General features: G+C 44.6%; 1 protein-coding gene across 39 annotated transcripts in view; it reads right to left on the minus strand.

Moving 5' to 3' along the window:
- Positions 1-15,804, minus strand: part of LOC123758126 (MAP/microtubule affinity-regulating kinase 3) — a 286,973-nt gene that overhangs the window by 180,681 nt on the left and 90,488 nt on the right. For 32 of the 39 annotated variants that reach the window (XR_006772863.2, XR_006772866.2, XR_011229396.1 and 29 more), the window contains one exon: positions 10,727-10,780. The exons of the other annotated variants lie outside the window; for them this stretch is intronic. Coding sequence is in view for 28 of the 32 variants with exons in the window: in XM_045742310.2 (XP_045598266.1) it covers positions 10,727-10,780 (54 nt within the window). In the remaining 4 variants the exon portion in view is untranslated. The remainder of the gene's footprint in view (positions 1-10,726; positions 10,781-15,804) is intronic. 39 annotated transcript variants of the gene reach the window in all.

The following is a 15,804-nucleotide window of genomic DNA, read 5'->3' on the forward strand; positions in this document are numbered from 1 at the left end:
AACACCTCCCCCATCACACACTCCACACCCACGCGCACACACACCACTAGTTTACACTATACTGGGGACTGAGAGGGAAGGTGGGGGGGGGGAGATTGGAAGGGGGGGGGAGATTGGAAGGAGGGGGGGAGATTGGAAAAGGGGGGGAGATTGGAAAAGGGGGGGAGATTGGAAAAGGAGAGGGGGGAGAGATGGGGAAGAGTGAGGGGGTATAGTGTGGGAAGGGAACTATCAGAAGAACGCCAAACTATTACGACTGTATAGCACGTTGAAAGAATCAGGATAAGGATTTAGGATGGGACAGGGGGGGATGGATACTACCCAACCATCCAAGTGGTTGGATGCTTGGATTGAACCACCACTTGGATGGCTGGGGATTGAACGCCGACCTGCATGAAGCGAGACCGTCGCTCTACCGTCCAGCCCAAGTGGCAATAGAGACGGAGAAGAGGGAAAATTGCCAAACAAAATCAGGACCTTTTCGGAGAGAGTATGAAATGCGACAAACCGTATCTTCCTCTTTAGATAGTACAGTACTTCTTTGGACCCATGCGGATCACCGCACACACACACACGAAATGGACACACAGAATTTCGTACTATTCCATACAAAATGGAATAGTTGTACAAAATTAGTATTTTGTAGTACTTATAAGTTAAGAAATCCATTAGTACAAAATGGAATAATACAATAGTACAAAATGACACCTTTTCCAAACCGGGAAAGGTTTGGGAAAGTGTCGCACTAGAAACTGTGGTAATATAAAATGGCAGCATATCGCAAAATTGACATTGTCTCGTTTTCTGTTCGTGGGTCCTCTGGTAGGTTAGGATAAGGGCACTTTAGTACGACAGTTTCTTGACGTTGGGAACGTTCGCGAGAACGGGTTGGGAATAAATTACAATTTGATATAGAATAAATTATATTTGAAAACTGTCTTTATTTGTGATCAGTCTCAAGATTGTGTGACTCGCAGCCCGGCCCGAGACCAGGTTTTCCCCCAAGTATACATCACAGACTAGTTGATCAAGTAAGCACATGTGATGCCTTAGAGGGTGCTTTACATTGATTCACTCATGTTTAAGTATATGGTATCAGTAGACGCATTTGTGGCAGGTGATGAAGTATCTGCACGAACCCCCGTGGTGGCCCACGGTGCTCTAGAGTAGTGATGGTTATGGTCCAGAGCGAGAGGAGTCTCGGCCTGTACTCCTGGAGGCAACACTGGCAAGTGTACCAGTATTGACTTGGACTCTTCCTCCCCTCCCCTCCCCTCCCTTCCCCTCCCAACCCAACCCCACTCCTCCACCTCCCACCCCCAACTCATCACCTTTATTCTCCCCTACACCACACACCAACCCTTCACCCCCATAATTAATATCAAACGCACACCCGCTTCTTTCATTACGGGCTATTCATGCCCGTGCCACCTCTTGGGTGGCTTAATCTTTACCAATCATCAGCTTCTTTCACTCTTCCTCTACACTAACTGCCTTCCCATCTCGCCTTAATCCATCACCCACATCTGTCCCTCTCCCCATCTGTTAGTATTTCAATTCTTCCTCTGAAATGTTCTTAGCACCTATTCTTCACAAAATATGCTCTTCACTTCCGTTTCCAGAAATGAACATATTTTGTTTGAGACGTTTTGGCTCTTTGGGTTATTGTAAAACACACAAACAACCACCCACCCATGTGCCCACCCAATCTGCACATCCTGCCATGCCTTCTGGTCTCATGTGGTGTTATTTCTGTGTGCAGGTTTGGGACCAGCCCTTCTAATATTTTCCACGTGTAAATGATTATGTATCTCTCCCGGCTGCGCTCAAGAGAATGCATTTTAGTTTGTCCCAATCGTTTAGATGTTTTACCGAGTAGATTCAAGCAGTGAAGGATTTCTGCACGCTCTCCAGGTGAGCAATTTATCCAGCTTTGAAGGAGACTGTCATTGTGCAGCAGTATTCCACTCTAGAGAGCACTAGCGTCTTGAAGAATATCATCATCGGTATAGCATAGAAGTTGTCCAATTCAGATTTTAACTGTATTCGTTGTACCGACCTGGAGAGGATAGAGGATAGAGGCGGTTCAGGGGATGTGTTTGAGGCCTCGTCTCTGCCCCAGGCCTAGTTTCCCCCCACTTTATACTGTATTAGTTAAAAGCTGAGACCTTAGACCTATTTTACGTTTATATTTGTTATGGTACTTGGTTTGAGCGGGATGAGAGGCTGTGAGGACGGAGTAAAGCCGAGCAGAGGGAGCGTGGCAGCAATACACACGCTCCGGGAAGTGGGTCTTCCACGTGCATATGCGGGTCACGCTCTCTTCACTTCATCTCCCATAATTACCTCTACCAATGCGACGTGCGTGTGCACGCCGCAGAGTGCGCGTGTGTGTGTGCACTCACCAAGTGTATGCTTCCGGGAACCCAGCTCCAGCCTAGACTTTCATCCAGCAACACCTGATGTGCTAACAACTCTCAAGCCTAAGGACTCAATCTAAATATGAAATACTGTACGAAGAACATATGAATCAAGGTAACTGCAGAACGTCTATTGGCCCATACGAGGCAGCTATTTATATCCACCCCATCTCATCCATATATATACATGTCTAACCTACGCTTGAAACAATCAAGGGAACCTACTTCTATTAGGTTACCCGGTAAGTGGTTCCACAAACAAACAACCCTGCTACCGAACCAGTATTTACCCAGGTCTTTATGTTTGCATCAATGGCTGTTTTCTCGTCATCATATTTACAATTGCAAATGTGTAACGATTTATTTCATCTTCGTTTACCAATTCCACTTAGTTGTAACACTACAACAATAACTGCCGACATCTCTGTGAATGGCCGGTGCACTCTGGATGTGAGTAGGTTTTCTATAGATATTCTACCCAACAAGCCCGGCCTCGGGCCAGGCTTGTCTTGTCTTGTCCACTCTTGTCTATGTGCATGCGTGCGTGTTTGTCTGGGCTTTGTTTCGTTTGTGATTGGGAGCTGGGAGTGTGGGTGCAAGGGAGTATTGGATTAGAGAGATATTGGCTGGGTGTATTTTCTCTTAACAAAACCCTATCCAAATTAACATGCAGCAGCTGCTATAAAACGTACGAGTGGCAAGTATGAACACTGTGATATTGGTGTGATACAGACACTAAATACAGCAGATGCAGGTTTTGTCCCTCCACCTTCACCACCACACAGCCATATTGGACATGAAGAACAAGGGTGTATGCAGGTTGACTCGTGTGGCAGAGTAACATTGTGGTCGGCCGGACGACCTCCAAGTGCAGTTATTAAGACAAGTAGGTAGGAGGTAGGTGGGTGGGTAGGTAGGTGGGTGGGTAGGTAAGTGGGTGGGTAGGTAAGTAGGTGGGTAGGTAAGTAGGTGGGTAGGTAAGTAGGTGGGTAGGTAGGTAAGTGGGTAGGTAGGTAAGTGAGTGGGTGGGTAGGTAAGTGGGTGGGTGGGTAGGTAAGTGGGTGGGTAGGTAAGTGGGTAGGTAAGTGGGTGGGTAGGTAAGTGGGTGGGTGGGTAGGTAAGTGGGTAGGTAGGTAAGTGGGTGGGTAGTAAGTGGGTGGGTAGGTAAGTGGGTAGGTAAGTGGGTGGGTAGGTAAGTGGGTGGGTGGGTAGGTAAGTGGGTAGGTAGGTAAGTGGGTGGGTAGGTAAGTGGGTGGGTAGGTAAGTGGGTGGGTAGGTAAGTAGGTGGGTAGGTAAGTAGGTGGGTAGGTAAGTAGGTGGGTAGGTAAGTAGGTGGGTAGGTAAGTAGGTGGGTAGGTAGGTAAGTGGGTGGGTGGGTGGGTGGGTGGGTAAGTGGGTGGGTGGGTAAGTGGGTGGGTGGGTAGGTAAGTGGGTGGGTGGGTAGGTAAGTGGGTGGGTAGGTAAGTGGGTGGGTAGGTAAGTAGGTGGGTAGGTAAGTAGGTGGGTAGGTAAGTAGGTGGGTAGGTAAGTAGGTGGGTAGGTAAGTAGGTGGGTAGGTGGGTAGGTAAGTAGGTGGGTAGGTAAGTAGGTGGGTAGGTAAGTAGGTGGGTAGGTAAGTAGGTGGGTAGGTAAGTAGGTGGGTGAGTAGGTAGGTAGGTTACTGAGTGTAGAGCCTGGGGCGGACCCCAGCGGGGTTGGTCTACCCACCACACACACACACAGAGAAAGCCAAGGTAGGTGAGGCGGGGCCAGGTTTTTGTACCACTGTTAGGGAAAGTGGCGTGTTTACTCTGGTACGTGGGCTGCCTGCCTTGCCTATCTGTACCCCAACCGTTCCCCATGCTTACCCCCCCCCCCCCCTCATCTAAAATACCCCAACATGTTCCCTACCGCAGCCGGGTACCCAAACCCAGCCCCTGCTGCCACAGGGTACCCAATCCCAGCCACTGCTGCCACAGGGTACCCAAACCCAGCCACTGCTGCCACAGGGTACCCAAACCCAGCCCCTGCTGCCACAGGGTACCCAAACCCAGCCCCTGCTGCCACAGGGTACCCAAACCCAGCCCCTGCTGCCACAGGGTACCCAAACCCAGCCCCTGCTGCCACAGGGTACCCAAACCCAGCCCCTACTGCCCCCAGGTACCCAAACCCAGCCACTGCTGCCACAGGGTAACCAAACCCAGCCCCTGCTGCCACAGGGTACCCAAACCCAGCCCCTACTGTCCCCAGGTACCCAAACCCAGCCACTGCTGCCACAGGGTACCCAAACCCAGCCCCTACTGCCCCCAGGTACCCAAACCCAGCCACTGCTGCCCCCGGGTACCCAAACCCAGCCCCTGCTGCCCCCGGGTACCCAAACCCAGCCCCTGCTGCCACAGGGTACCCAAACCCAGCCCCTGCTGCCCCCGGGTACCCAAACCCAGCCCCTGCTGCCACAGGGTACCCAAACCCAGCCCCTGCCACCTCCGGAGACTTCTACAACTTCATTACATATATTTCAAAATAATTCAACGTGGAAAATAACTGCGAATCGGTGTGTTATGTGTGTTTGTACCACACTTTGTTACGTGAGGCAAACTCGTGAAAGACAAAACATTTGTAGTCTATCTCGCCCCAAGAAATGTGTTTAATGAGTTAAGAGGAAGGGGTTGGGGTTGGGGCAGATGGCCAATATATACCCAACTGGCAGTGGTGTACATGGTCACACATTCCTCCCACTGGCAGTGGTGCACATGGTCACACATTCCTCCCACTGGCAGTGGTGCACATGGTCAAACATTCCTCCCACTGGCAGTGGTGCACACGGTCACACATTCCTCCCACTGGCAGTGGTGCACATGGTCACACATTCCTCCCACTGGCAGTGGTGCACACGGTCACACATTCCTCCCACTGGCAGTGGTGCACATGGTCACACATTCCTCCCACTGGCAGTGGTGCACACGGTCACACATTCCTCCAACTGGCAGTGGTGCACATGGTCACACATTCCCCCCCCCTTCCTCAGCAGTGTGCTTGGAGTGGGTTCTGGAGTGTTCTCCTTCCCTCCCCACCACAACCATGCCCAGGCTTCAATTGCAGTAACTTGGTCCAACAGGCTGTTGCTCTACCACTACAACTCTGTTGATCCAGCGCTTCTTACAGGAAGGTGTATTTTATTTTCATTAAATCTTCTAGTTTTATTCGGGCAATATTTCTTGTTTACTGGGACGATACTGAATAGCCGGGAACAAACAATGTTCATACAGTGTTCTTTGTGCATATGGCACCTCGACTCCTCAAAGGCTGACTATTCTGTATTTCCTACCTTATCACTCGCTCCAGTATATTATTTTACTGTGTAATTTTGGGACCATTTTCTTAATCATCAGATTCTTAACACATTTTTCTTCTATGAGGAGATCTGATTGTATAGTATACCCTGGATTTCGTCTAAGTTCTTCACTTTTACCATACCTACGTATCTGCACTTTATCAAATTAATTTAACAGTTATTTTCCGTTGCCCAATCGAAGTATTTAATCATTTATATAGACTTATTTCTTCAATGTCTTCTGCCAAGGAAACTTTTATGTTGATTTTAGATGACACAAAAATGTAACTTGTGTTATCTAAATCTGATCTTTGAATGAGAAAAAGCAGTGGTGCAAGGACTTTGCCCTGAACACATTAAAGATCAATGATTCAAACGAATTCTTTATGAATGTGAAACCATCATCAAACCATGCTCAACATAATCCTAGCAAGTATAAGAAATATTGCCGGAACAACGGTGGACATCTTCAAGAGAAAACTAGATAGTTTTCTTAGTGCCAGAAGTGCCTGACCTGGCGGGCTGTGGTAGATATGTGGGTCTGCGGGCCGCTCCAGCAACAGCCTGGTGGACCAAGCTCTCACAAGTCAGGCCGGGCTTGGGGAGTAGAAGAACTCCCAGAACCCCATCAGGCAGGTACCGTGTATCGAATGTCACCCTAATCACATCGGACTCTGAAGTGGCCATAGCCCATACGCTTTGCACCAGGGCAACTCCTGGAGTTCTATATTCATCAAGAAGAACAAAAGACCACACCAAGGCCCTAAATATCTTAATAGAGACGGAGCCTAGATACTGGTGTTATCCCAGACATATTTAAAACAGCGGAGATCGTGATTGTGTCTATGGCGCCTCTACTCCTCACTGGTTCTATTCTACATTTCCTTCCGTACGTTTCGTTCCTTGGTACCAAATTTAGGACTTGGCCTTCCAGTTATCTACATAATCCCGGACAACACAGGTTCAGAACAGGGCGCTCCTGCCCCCCTCTATTGCTAGATCACTACGGCACGGCCTTAGGTGCCATGGAAGACGAGCAAAACGCAGATGTTTTAGAGAAACATCTGCGTTTCATCATCATACACAGAAACATCATACACAGACTTTACAAAAGCTTTCGACAAATGTGACCATGGTGTTATTGCGCACATAACGCACTCAAAAGGTTTTACTGGTGAAGTAGGGAGATGGATCTTCAACTTCCTAACGAAAAAGAGTTCAGTGTAATAGTCAACACAGTAAAATCCGTATCATCTATGAAAGCTCAGGCCCCCAAGCTACCGTACTTGCTCTGGCACTTTTTCTCATCCTAATATCAGATAGACAGGGATACAAACTACAGCACTGTATCATTTGCAGATGACACTAGGATTTTCATGCGAGTAGACAATTATAGATGAGACAGCAACCTCCAATCTGGTGTTAATTGGGGTTTTCAATGGGCAACAGGAAATAATATGACGTTTAATGAAAATAAATTCTAGCTCCTGCGGTATGGAAAAGCTAATATAAAACGGAAACCATATATAAAACGCAGTCAAATCATATTCTATCGCAGTTTAATGGATCTAGTAGTAATAATGTATGAAGATCTTACCATTACAGAACACAATAAACTGTCACGACTGCAAGAAAAATGACAGGTTGGATAACAAGAACCTTTCAAACAAGGGATGCCATACTAATGATTTTTTTAAGACACTAATGCTCCCTAGTGGAATATTGTTGCACACTAACAGTTCCATTCAACGCCAGATAAATTGCTGACCTGGAGTGTTCATAGATCCTTTACTGCTAGAACCCACTCTATAAAACATTAAATTATTGGGAGCGATTTAACGATTTAAATCTGTATTCCCTTGAGCGCAGACGAGATGCACAATAACGTAAACATGGAAAATATTAGAGGGACTGGTTCCGAAGCTGCACACGGAAATAACATCACATGAAACCAGTAGGCATGGTAGGATGTGCTACCCCATTGAAATGCAGAGGTGGAATGGGTATGGTGAGAGAGAACTGTATCAACACCAAAGGCCCAAGACTTTTCAACATTCCCGCTACATGTAAGGAACATAACTGTCCAACCTCTCACTGTGATCAAGAGAGAACTCGATAAACATCTACAAATTATTGATCAATCAAGCTGTGACTCATACATCACGATGCGAGCAGTTGCGTCCCACAGCGTGGTTAACCACACGACCTACCAGGAGGCCTAGTCAGAGACCGGGCCACAGGGACGTTGATCCTCGGACCCACCACAAGGTAACCAGGTAGATGGGGAATTAAGCTTTTAAGTGTGCTGGGACTTTGTTTTATTCGACTTACTATTTGCCTTCTGTTTGACAGGAAATTAAATCTCCATTGCCCTACTTTGGCCGTGTTTCCTATTAGTTCCATGGCTCTCTCTTCATGGTCACATTTATGTCTTTGTAAAGTTGGTCTATACAACATCTGCTTTTGGGTTTTCTTTTAATGCATTCGATGACTGTGTCATAGTGGTTGGGTAATTGCAAATGACAGGATCTTCCCGTTCGAAATCAAAGTTAACTACTAGCAGTGGTCAACTTTTATTTAGATGGTCATTATACTAGGCCACTATGAGTGGTGAAGGTGGTCACCCACCCACCCAGCAGCAGCAGCAGCAGCTCCAGCCCGTGTGTAAACAGGACCTGGTAACCAAGTGGAGGTCTGGCATCCAGCGCCCCAAGACGGGAACACCAGGTACTTGTGTTGCATGCCAACCACACTACCTCTCTCAGCCGGAACTGCCGGTACCGGCTGTCTATGGCAGCAGGCCCGCTCATTGTAGTCACCACGCTCCTACAATTTACTCAAGGATCTTCCCCATCTCCGAGAATGACGGGACTGCAGAATATATCGCTTTACTTAAACGATTGACAACATTACACGAATTATTCATTAAACTTTGTGAAGATCTAACGTTTATATTAGAGAGCGTTTCTGGAAGCATTCCCTCAATGTGTAGATGATGGCTTCACTGTCTCGACACAGATCATGTAATAATGTCTTGGCCATCACGTCGGACGGCTCTCATTGCTGATATTTAATTAAAAAATTCTCCTCGTGTACGTACTTCACTGCTGTGCCCTTAAGACGCACGAAGAATGGTCTGGGCTTCATGTTTCTTTCATTTTTATTAATGATCACGTTGTCATTCATATCCGGTTATACAGGCTGCCAAGCCATGCTGGCTGGCGCTCGTGGGCGCTCAACCTCCATACACAGCTGGACTAAGAGAGGCGGCGACAGCGTTAGTTGCAGTCCTCACAGTTGGGTTGGTAGTTCGGCGCCTGGCAGCTGAGTGGACAGCGCTTCGGATTCGAAGTCCTGAGGTTCCGGGTTTGATCCCCGGTGGAGGCGGAGACAAATGGGCAAAAAGTTTCTTTCACCCTGATGCCCCTGTTACCTAGCAGTAAATAGATACCTGGGAGTTAGACAGCTGCTACGGGCTGCTTCCTGGAGATGTGTAAAAAGGAGGCCTGGTCGAGAACCGGGCCGCGGGGACGCTAAGTTCCGAAATCATCTCAAGATAACCTCAAGAAGTCCTTTCTGCTCGAACTAAGACCAATCTATCTAGATAAATATATCTCACAAAAACGTATCAAGACAAGTATTGAATACTAGATTGTACCTGGATGCGGAATTCTGTTCATTGGAGCGGCCGGCAGGCCCACATATCCACCACAGGCCGGTTGGTCCGGCACTTCCTGAAGAAAATTATCCAGTTTTCTCTTGAAGATGTCCACGGTTGTCCGGCAATATTTCTTATGCTCGCTGGAAGGATGTTGAACAACCGCGGACCTCTGATGTGTTCTCTGATTGTGCCCATGGCACCTCTGTCCTTCACTGGTTCTATGCTGCATTTTCTTCCATATCGTTTACTCCAGTCTGTTGTTATTTTACTGTGCAGATTTGGGAACTGGCCCTCCAGTATTTTCCATGTATTATTTGCAACCCATCCTCCTGTTCAGATAGTACAGTACCTATTATGATTATCGTCAATAGTCAGAATTATTATGGTCTTAGATTTTCAATATTAGTATACTGACTAGTAAGGAATTAATATCTACCTCTCCAGGAAAGCCAGGGGCCACGAGCCCCATGCACATACCCTGTGGGGCAAGTGCTGCTGCTGCTACAGTCTGAGGCCCTGCAGCAATGTGACAAGCGCGGTACGGTATGCCACTTACATTTATGTCAGCCAAGTATATCATCAGGGATGACAAATATTTAACAAGTAAAATTAAATAAGCTGGATAACTTGATCAAGAGGAAGCTGCATAAAAGAATAGTTGACGACAACAGCTAACACACAACACAACAGCAAGCAGTAAACCTCGCTAGGTGAGGTGTCATATGATCACTACTCTTCTACCTCTGCCTCCTCCTTGGCTTCAGACCCTTTACCCACCTCTAGGTACATATCCTTCATCCTCCTCGCCACCATCATATCCATATCCCCCAGATATGAGGTAACAGTTAAAGTTGGTACAACCCTTTTCTAGTGTCCTGCCGAGTATGTATATGTATGTGTGATTTATCAAGTCAACTGGTGTGCACTTTAAAAGAGAGGGAGAGAGAGAGTGTTAAGTGTTATACTAAGTGTGAGCCATGGATGTGACGAGAGGCAGCCAGCGCTGCAGTGAGTGTACCTTCTGACTCACCCAAGGCTGAATCACGCTTGGGAAATTATCATGCTGCTAAAATACACACACAGGTAACACTATGAAAGTGTCGTGTGAGAATTAGTAGGCAAAAAGTACTCAACACCACAGCACAAACTCACAAGCAGGAGAGAGCTGGGAGAGATTAGCGGGTAATGATTCGTTCTCACTCACTCACCCCTCTCACTCACACACACACACAACACACAACACAACACACAGAGGGAGGCCAGCATCACACCCATGGCTCGCACTAACAAGTAAAGTTGACACAAGTCTACGTGCAAAACACAATTCCTCACCCTAACTCGGTGTCCCTTCTCGGCGGCCTTGCTCGACGCCTTGCTCTCACTCACCTGCAAAACAAATGTAAGCAGGACACGGATCAAACACCTGTATACAATATTACCTTTATAATACAATTTGCAAATAAAAATATAAAGAACTTTAAAAATATAATACCACCAATTATTACACTTAAATATTTAAATCATTACATCATACAATAAAGTTATTATACATTAAAAGTAATTATTATTTACAGAAAATAATATATAAAGTATTTCACCTTCAAGCCAAAAATGAGAGTACTTGTGCCAGCTGTGACTGATAAACAACAACCCGCACTAAGCCTAAACTAGCAACCATACGCCATCTGAGGCCTAATTTAGTATATATATATATATATATATATATATATATATATATATATATATATATATATATATATATATATATATATATATATATATATATATATATATATATATGCAATTGACGATCACAAAACACTGATCATTTTATGCGGAAAATCCACAGAGAAATATGAAATGAGGTGAACGTTTCGGCTTTGTTAAAGCCTTTGTCAACACCAGACTGACTAAGGAGAAGGGAGAAGGGGGGAAGATATATAGGCCGACACCTGACCACCCCATCCCAAGGGTTGGTCAGGTGTAATTAACCAAAAACAGGTATAGCTTAGCTTAGAATGGTCAAAGAGGATTAAGCGGTCAGAGAATAAGGATGAAAGATTAAAGAAAAGCCTCATGAACACACAATATATGAATATACAATTATAATGAGACATTGTAAGCCTCTCTATCAAAGTTGTTTCTTAAACTGTTGTGCAATATTATAACTTAAAAATGGATCAAGTTTGTACATTCCAGTACTAACATTAAGAAGATTTGGACACTGACTGATTAGAGCAGACTCAATCAAATTCCGTTCCACGAAATCCCCACAATTGGATTTCGCTTGCTTGCTTGGGGCAAAAAGCATTACCAATTGTGGGGATTTCGTGGAACGGAATTTGATTGAGTCTGCTCTAATCAGTCAGTGTCCAAATCTTCTTAATGTTAGTACTGGAATGTACAAACTTGATCCATTTTTAAGTTATAATATTGCACAACAGTTTAAGAAACAACTTTGATAGAGAGGCTTACAATGTCTCATTATAATTGTATATTCATATATTGTGTGTTCATGAGGCTTTTCTTTAATCTTTCATCCTTATTCTCTGACCGCTTAATCCTCTTTGACCATTCTAAGCTAAGCTATACCTGTTTTTGGTTAATTACACCTGACCAACCCTTGGGATGGGGTGGTCAGGTGTCGGCCTATATATCTTCCCCCCTTCTCCCTTCTCCTTAGTCAGTCTGGTGTTGACAAAGGCTTTAACAAAGCCGAAACGTTCACCTCATTTCATATTTCTCTGTGGATTTTCCGCATATATATATATATATATATATATATATATATATATATATATATATATATATATATGCTCTGTACTAGGCCTATGAATGTTTACATTTGGTTGTTGCCTTCTTCCTCGTACCCTCTACAAAATTAATAATACAAAAATTTTGTTATAAGAGGATGGGAAGGGGGTAGGGCTGGGGAGGGGTAAGGAGGGGGAGGGGGAGTGAGTGGGTAAGTTATAGGGAATTTTTGCACGTTCGGCCAATAGTTGCCACAAGTACTCTCGTATCTGGACGACGGGTTAATACTTTATAGTGACGCAACAACATTAAACAAAAATAAAAAGTAGCTTTAGTGTCCGAGACAACTATTGGAATAAATTATATACATGCACACTTGCACTGTTATATACAGTACACATTACAAGGAAATATGGAGTCATATTCAATGAAACATGTATAAATGAAAACCTGCTGCTAATATACACACACCCCATAAATGACTAACCCAGAACGCCAGGAGCAATATGCAGCTGGTGTACACGGTACCTTACCCACTCGACCATCAGTGACCGTACAAAAGACGATGATAGCCGAGGCTATTTCATCACCGTCCCGACGGCACTTTGATGAGAATCTTGAACATAGTTATTTCATCAAATTATCTCACTTTGTGTTGCTCACGTGGACCCACAAAGTGAGGTGATTTGATGAAATAATTATTCCCAAGAGTACCATCAAAGCCGTCGGGACGGTGGTCAAATAGCCTCGGCTATCATCGTCTTTTATACGGTCACTGTTGATCGAGTGGTTAAGATACCATGTACACCAGTTGCATATTGCTCCTGGCGGTCTGGGTTCGAGTTACTTCTGGGGTGTGGAGTTTTCAGTTGCATATATGCTTGGAGACCATTCACACTTGTTCGCATTTGTGTTGCTCACGTGGCCCCATGTATGTATGCATAATTATATAATATTATATATATATATATATATATATATATATATATATATATATATACATACATACATACATACATACATACATGCATACATACATACATACATACATACATACACACACACACACACACACACACATGACATTGTCAGACCACAGAGGAAGAACTGAAACAGGAATTTCCTTAAGTACTTTCGTATATTAATACAGCTTCAGAAGGAATGATTAATTAGATTCCTTCTTAAGATGTATTTATATACGAAAGTACTTAAGGAAATTGTTCCTCCGTGGTCTGACACTGTCACATTTTTCATCACGTTAATTTTCGTGATTCACACACACACACTTATTAAAGTCATGCATGTTGGCGAATATATACAAGTAAATAATCAAAACATAACATAATATATATGAACACAAAACCCCAGGAAGCAGACAAATATCCAAGCTTGTCGTGTTGGTCACATCATAATAGCATTATGAACGACAGTGCTTGGATATCACTACTGTATTGCCAACAACAGTACGCACATGCGCACAAGCACGCCTTTAAATACACACATACAACAACGTCATACTAACACAAGCTACTACGGGAAAAATACCAGTGTGCTTAGACCTAAGGCGACAATGTTTTTGTTTAACATTATCTTGGAACTGCTGCCACGACTGTGTACAACACACCGTAGCGGGTGCCCCACCTCGTGCACCGTCACCGTGTTGACCACCTACACTGCCGCTCACCCTGGCCCCTTCCTTCCCTTACTATGCATAGCAACATTTTTTAATAACAAAAATTACAACTTTTCAAAGTTTGACAATACCTTTTCTGCATTAATGTATATTTAGAAGTTAGTTTAATATATATACACGCGTGAGCGCGCGCACCCCACCCACACATTTATGGATTACATTTTGCATATTGGTTATGTTGAAACCTTCCAGTTAGGAGGCCTGGTCGACGACCGGGCCGCGGGGATGCTAAGCCCCGGAAGCACCTCAAGGTTAGCGCGAAGAATACACTCGTTAGTGTGAAACACACACTCAGCCTAACTGCCCACAAAGAACAAGACTCGACAAAAGACGATTCTAACATCGGTTAAAATTAATCGTTCGTAATTACATTGTTCATGCATGGCTATTGATTCATGCATATATTAATTACTGTATTTAAAGGTTGAACTCTTCACAGTTTACTACTGAAAGAAAGATGTTAGGTTGGATAATGAACTTTCCCAGGCAGAAATGGCACGCCAAAAGTGACAGTAAGACCTAGCTAGTGTCACTAAGAAACTAGCTAGGGCCACTAGAACACCGGCTAGGGCCACTAAGACACTGGCTAGGGCGGAATACTGCAACACATTAACTACCACAATTTATTCCATTCACCCCCACTGAATGGGTCTCGAACCGTGGTGAATACAGTCCAGGTGAATGGAATGTTTATTCCACGGAAGTGTGGATGGCAATTTATAGCACAATTTATCCCAAGTTAATTTACTTGATCGGGAGAGCAGGAAGACCCAAGGAAACCCCGTTTAATTCTTCTTCTTCTTGTGCATGTTTAATTGCTTGCCTGATACTTCTGCCTAATTCTTAATATCTAATTTGTGGGTTACAAAATGATCACGTCACAAGAATTAAAAAATATATATTGAATATCTTAACCCATATAATTTATCACTTTACTATACAACAAGTACTCACTGAGGAGACGACGAGTCACAACGTGGCCCAAATGACGACCAAACCACAACTCAGAAGATAGAGAAGCTACGACGTTTCGGTCCGTCCTGGACCATCACATGACTTTATAATGGTCCACGACGGACCGAAACGTCGTCGCTTCTCCATCTTCTGATTTGTGGTTTGGTCATCAAGTACTCACTGCAATTACTTTGTAAAAGTTGCACTGGAACCCATCTTTTAGAAAATAAAAATTTAAGAGGTAGATAGGAAGGGTGTGAATGTGTTTGTTTTTAGTACTGTATGAAGGCTGGACCTGATCAGCCAAGTAATTGCAAGTGTTGGCAACCCAGTTGTGAATATCATACACCGTTCAACTAAATTTAAACAAGTCACTCCTATACTTCAACAACCTTTGTTTCCCCACGATAATCTTATAAAAACAATACTTCACTTATCTCACTCAGGGTATCACTCAAGGTGAGGTAAGGTACTCACTTATCTCACTCAAGATGTAACCTATCTTATACAACTTAACATTAAACTCTTCCTATTACAGCAAATGACTAATCACGGTGCGCCAGCACTATATTATAACTAAGGAGTGCATCAACAATCATCCACACACGATCTAGACTTGTCGCAGTGCGACGTGATCGATCGATAGTGCGATCAGGTGGAAGTGCACACACACCCACCTGTGTGGCATGGCAGCCATCTGCCGCTACATCAACAAGCTGAATGTTGAGCAAATAGTCTATTGAACCTCTCTCTTCCCCAGGGAAGACCTTCACTACCCACCTCAGATGCATAACATTACAACACATGGAAGCCATTATCAAGGCCCTGACACTGCTGCTGCCTGTATACAAGGCCGCCATTCCTAGATTAAAGAGAGACTGCCCATGCGTGGAAGTGCTCCTGTAGGCCGCGCCCCGCCCCCACAACCAGCCTTGAGAGCACCGACGCCCAAAAAGCGCTACCATGAACAGCTTGTGCAAGCGTTAGTTACCATGTTGCAGCTTCCATG

The sequence above is a fragment of the Procambarus clarkii genome, chromosome 22, assembly GCF_040958095.1.
Source record: "Procambarus clarkii isolate CNS0578487 chromosome 22, FALCON_Pclarkii_2.0, whole genome shotgun sequence".
Classification (NCBI taxonomy): domain Eukaryota; kingdom Metazoa; phylum Arthropoda; class Malacostraca; order Decapoda; family Cambaridae; genus Procambarus; species Procambarus clarkii.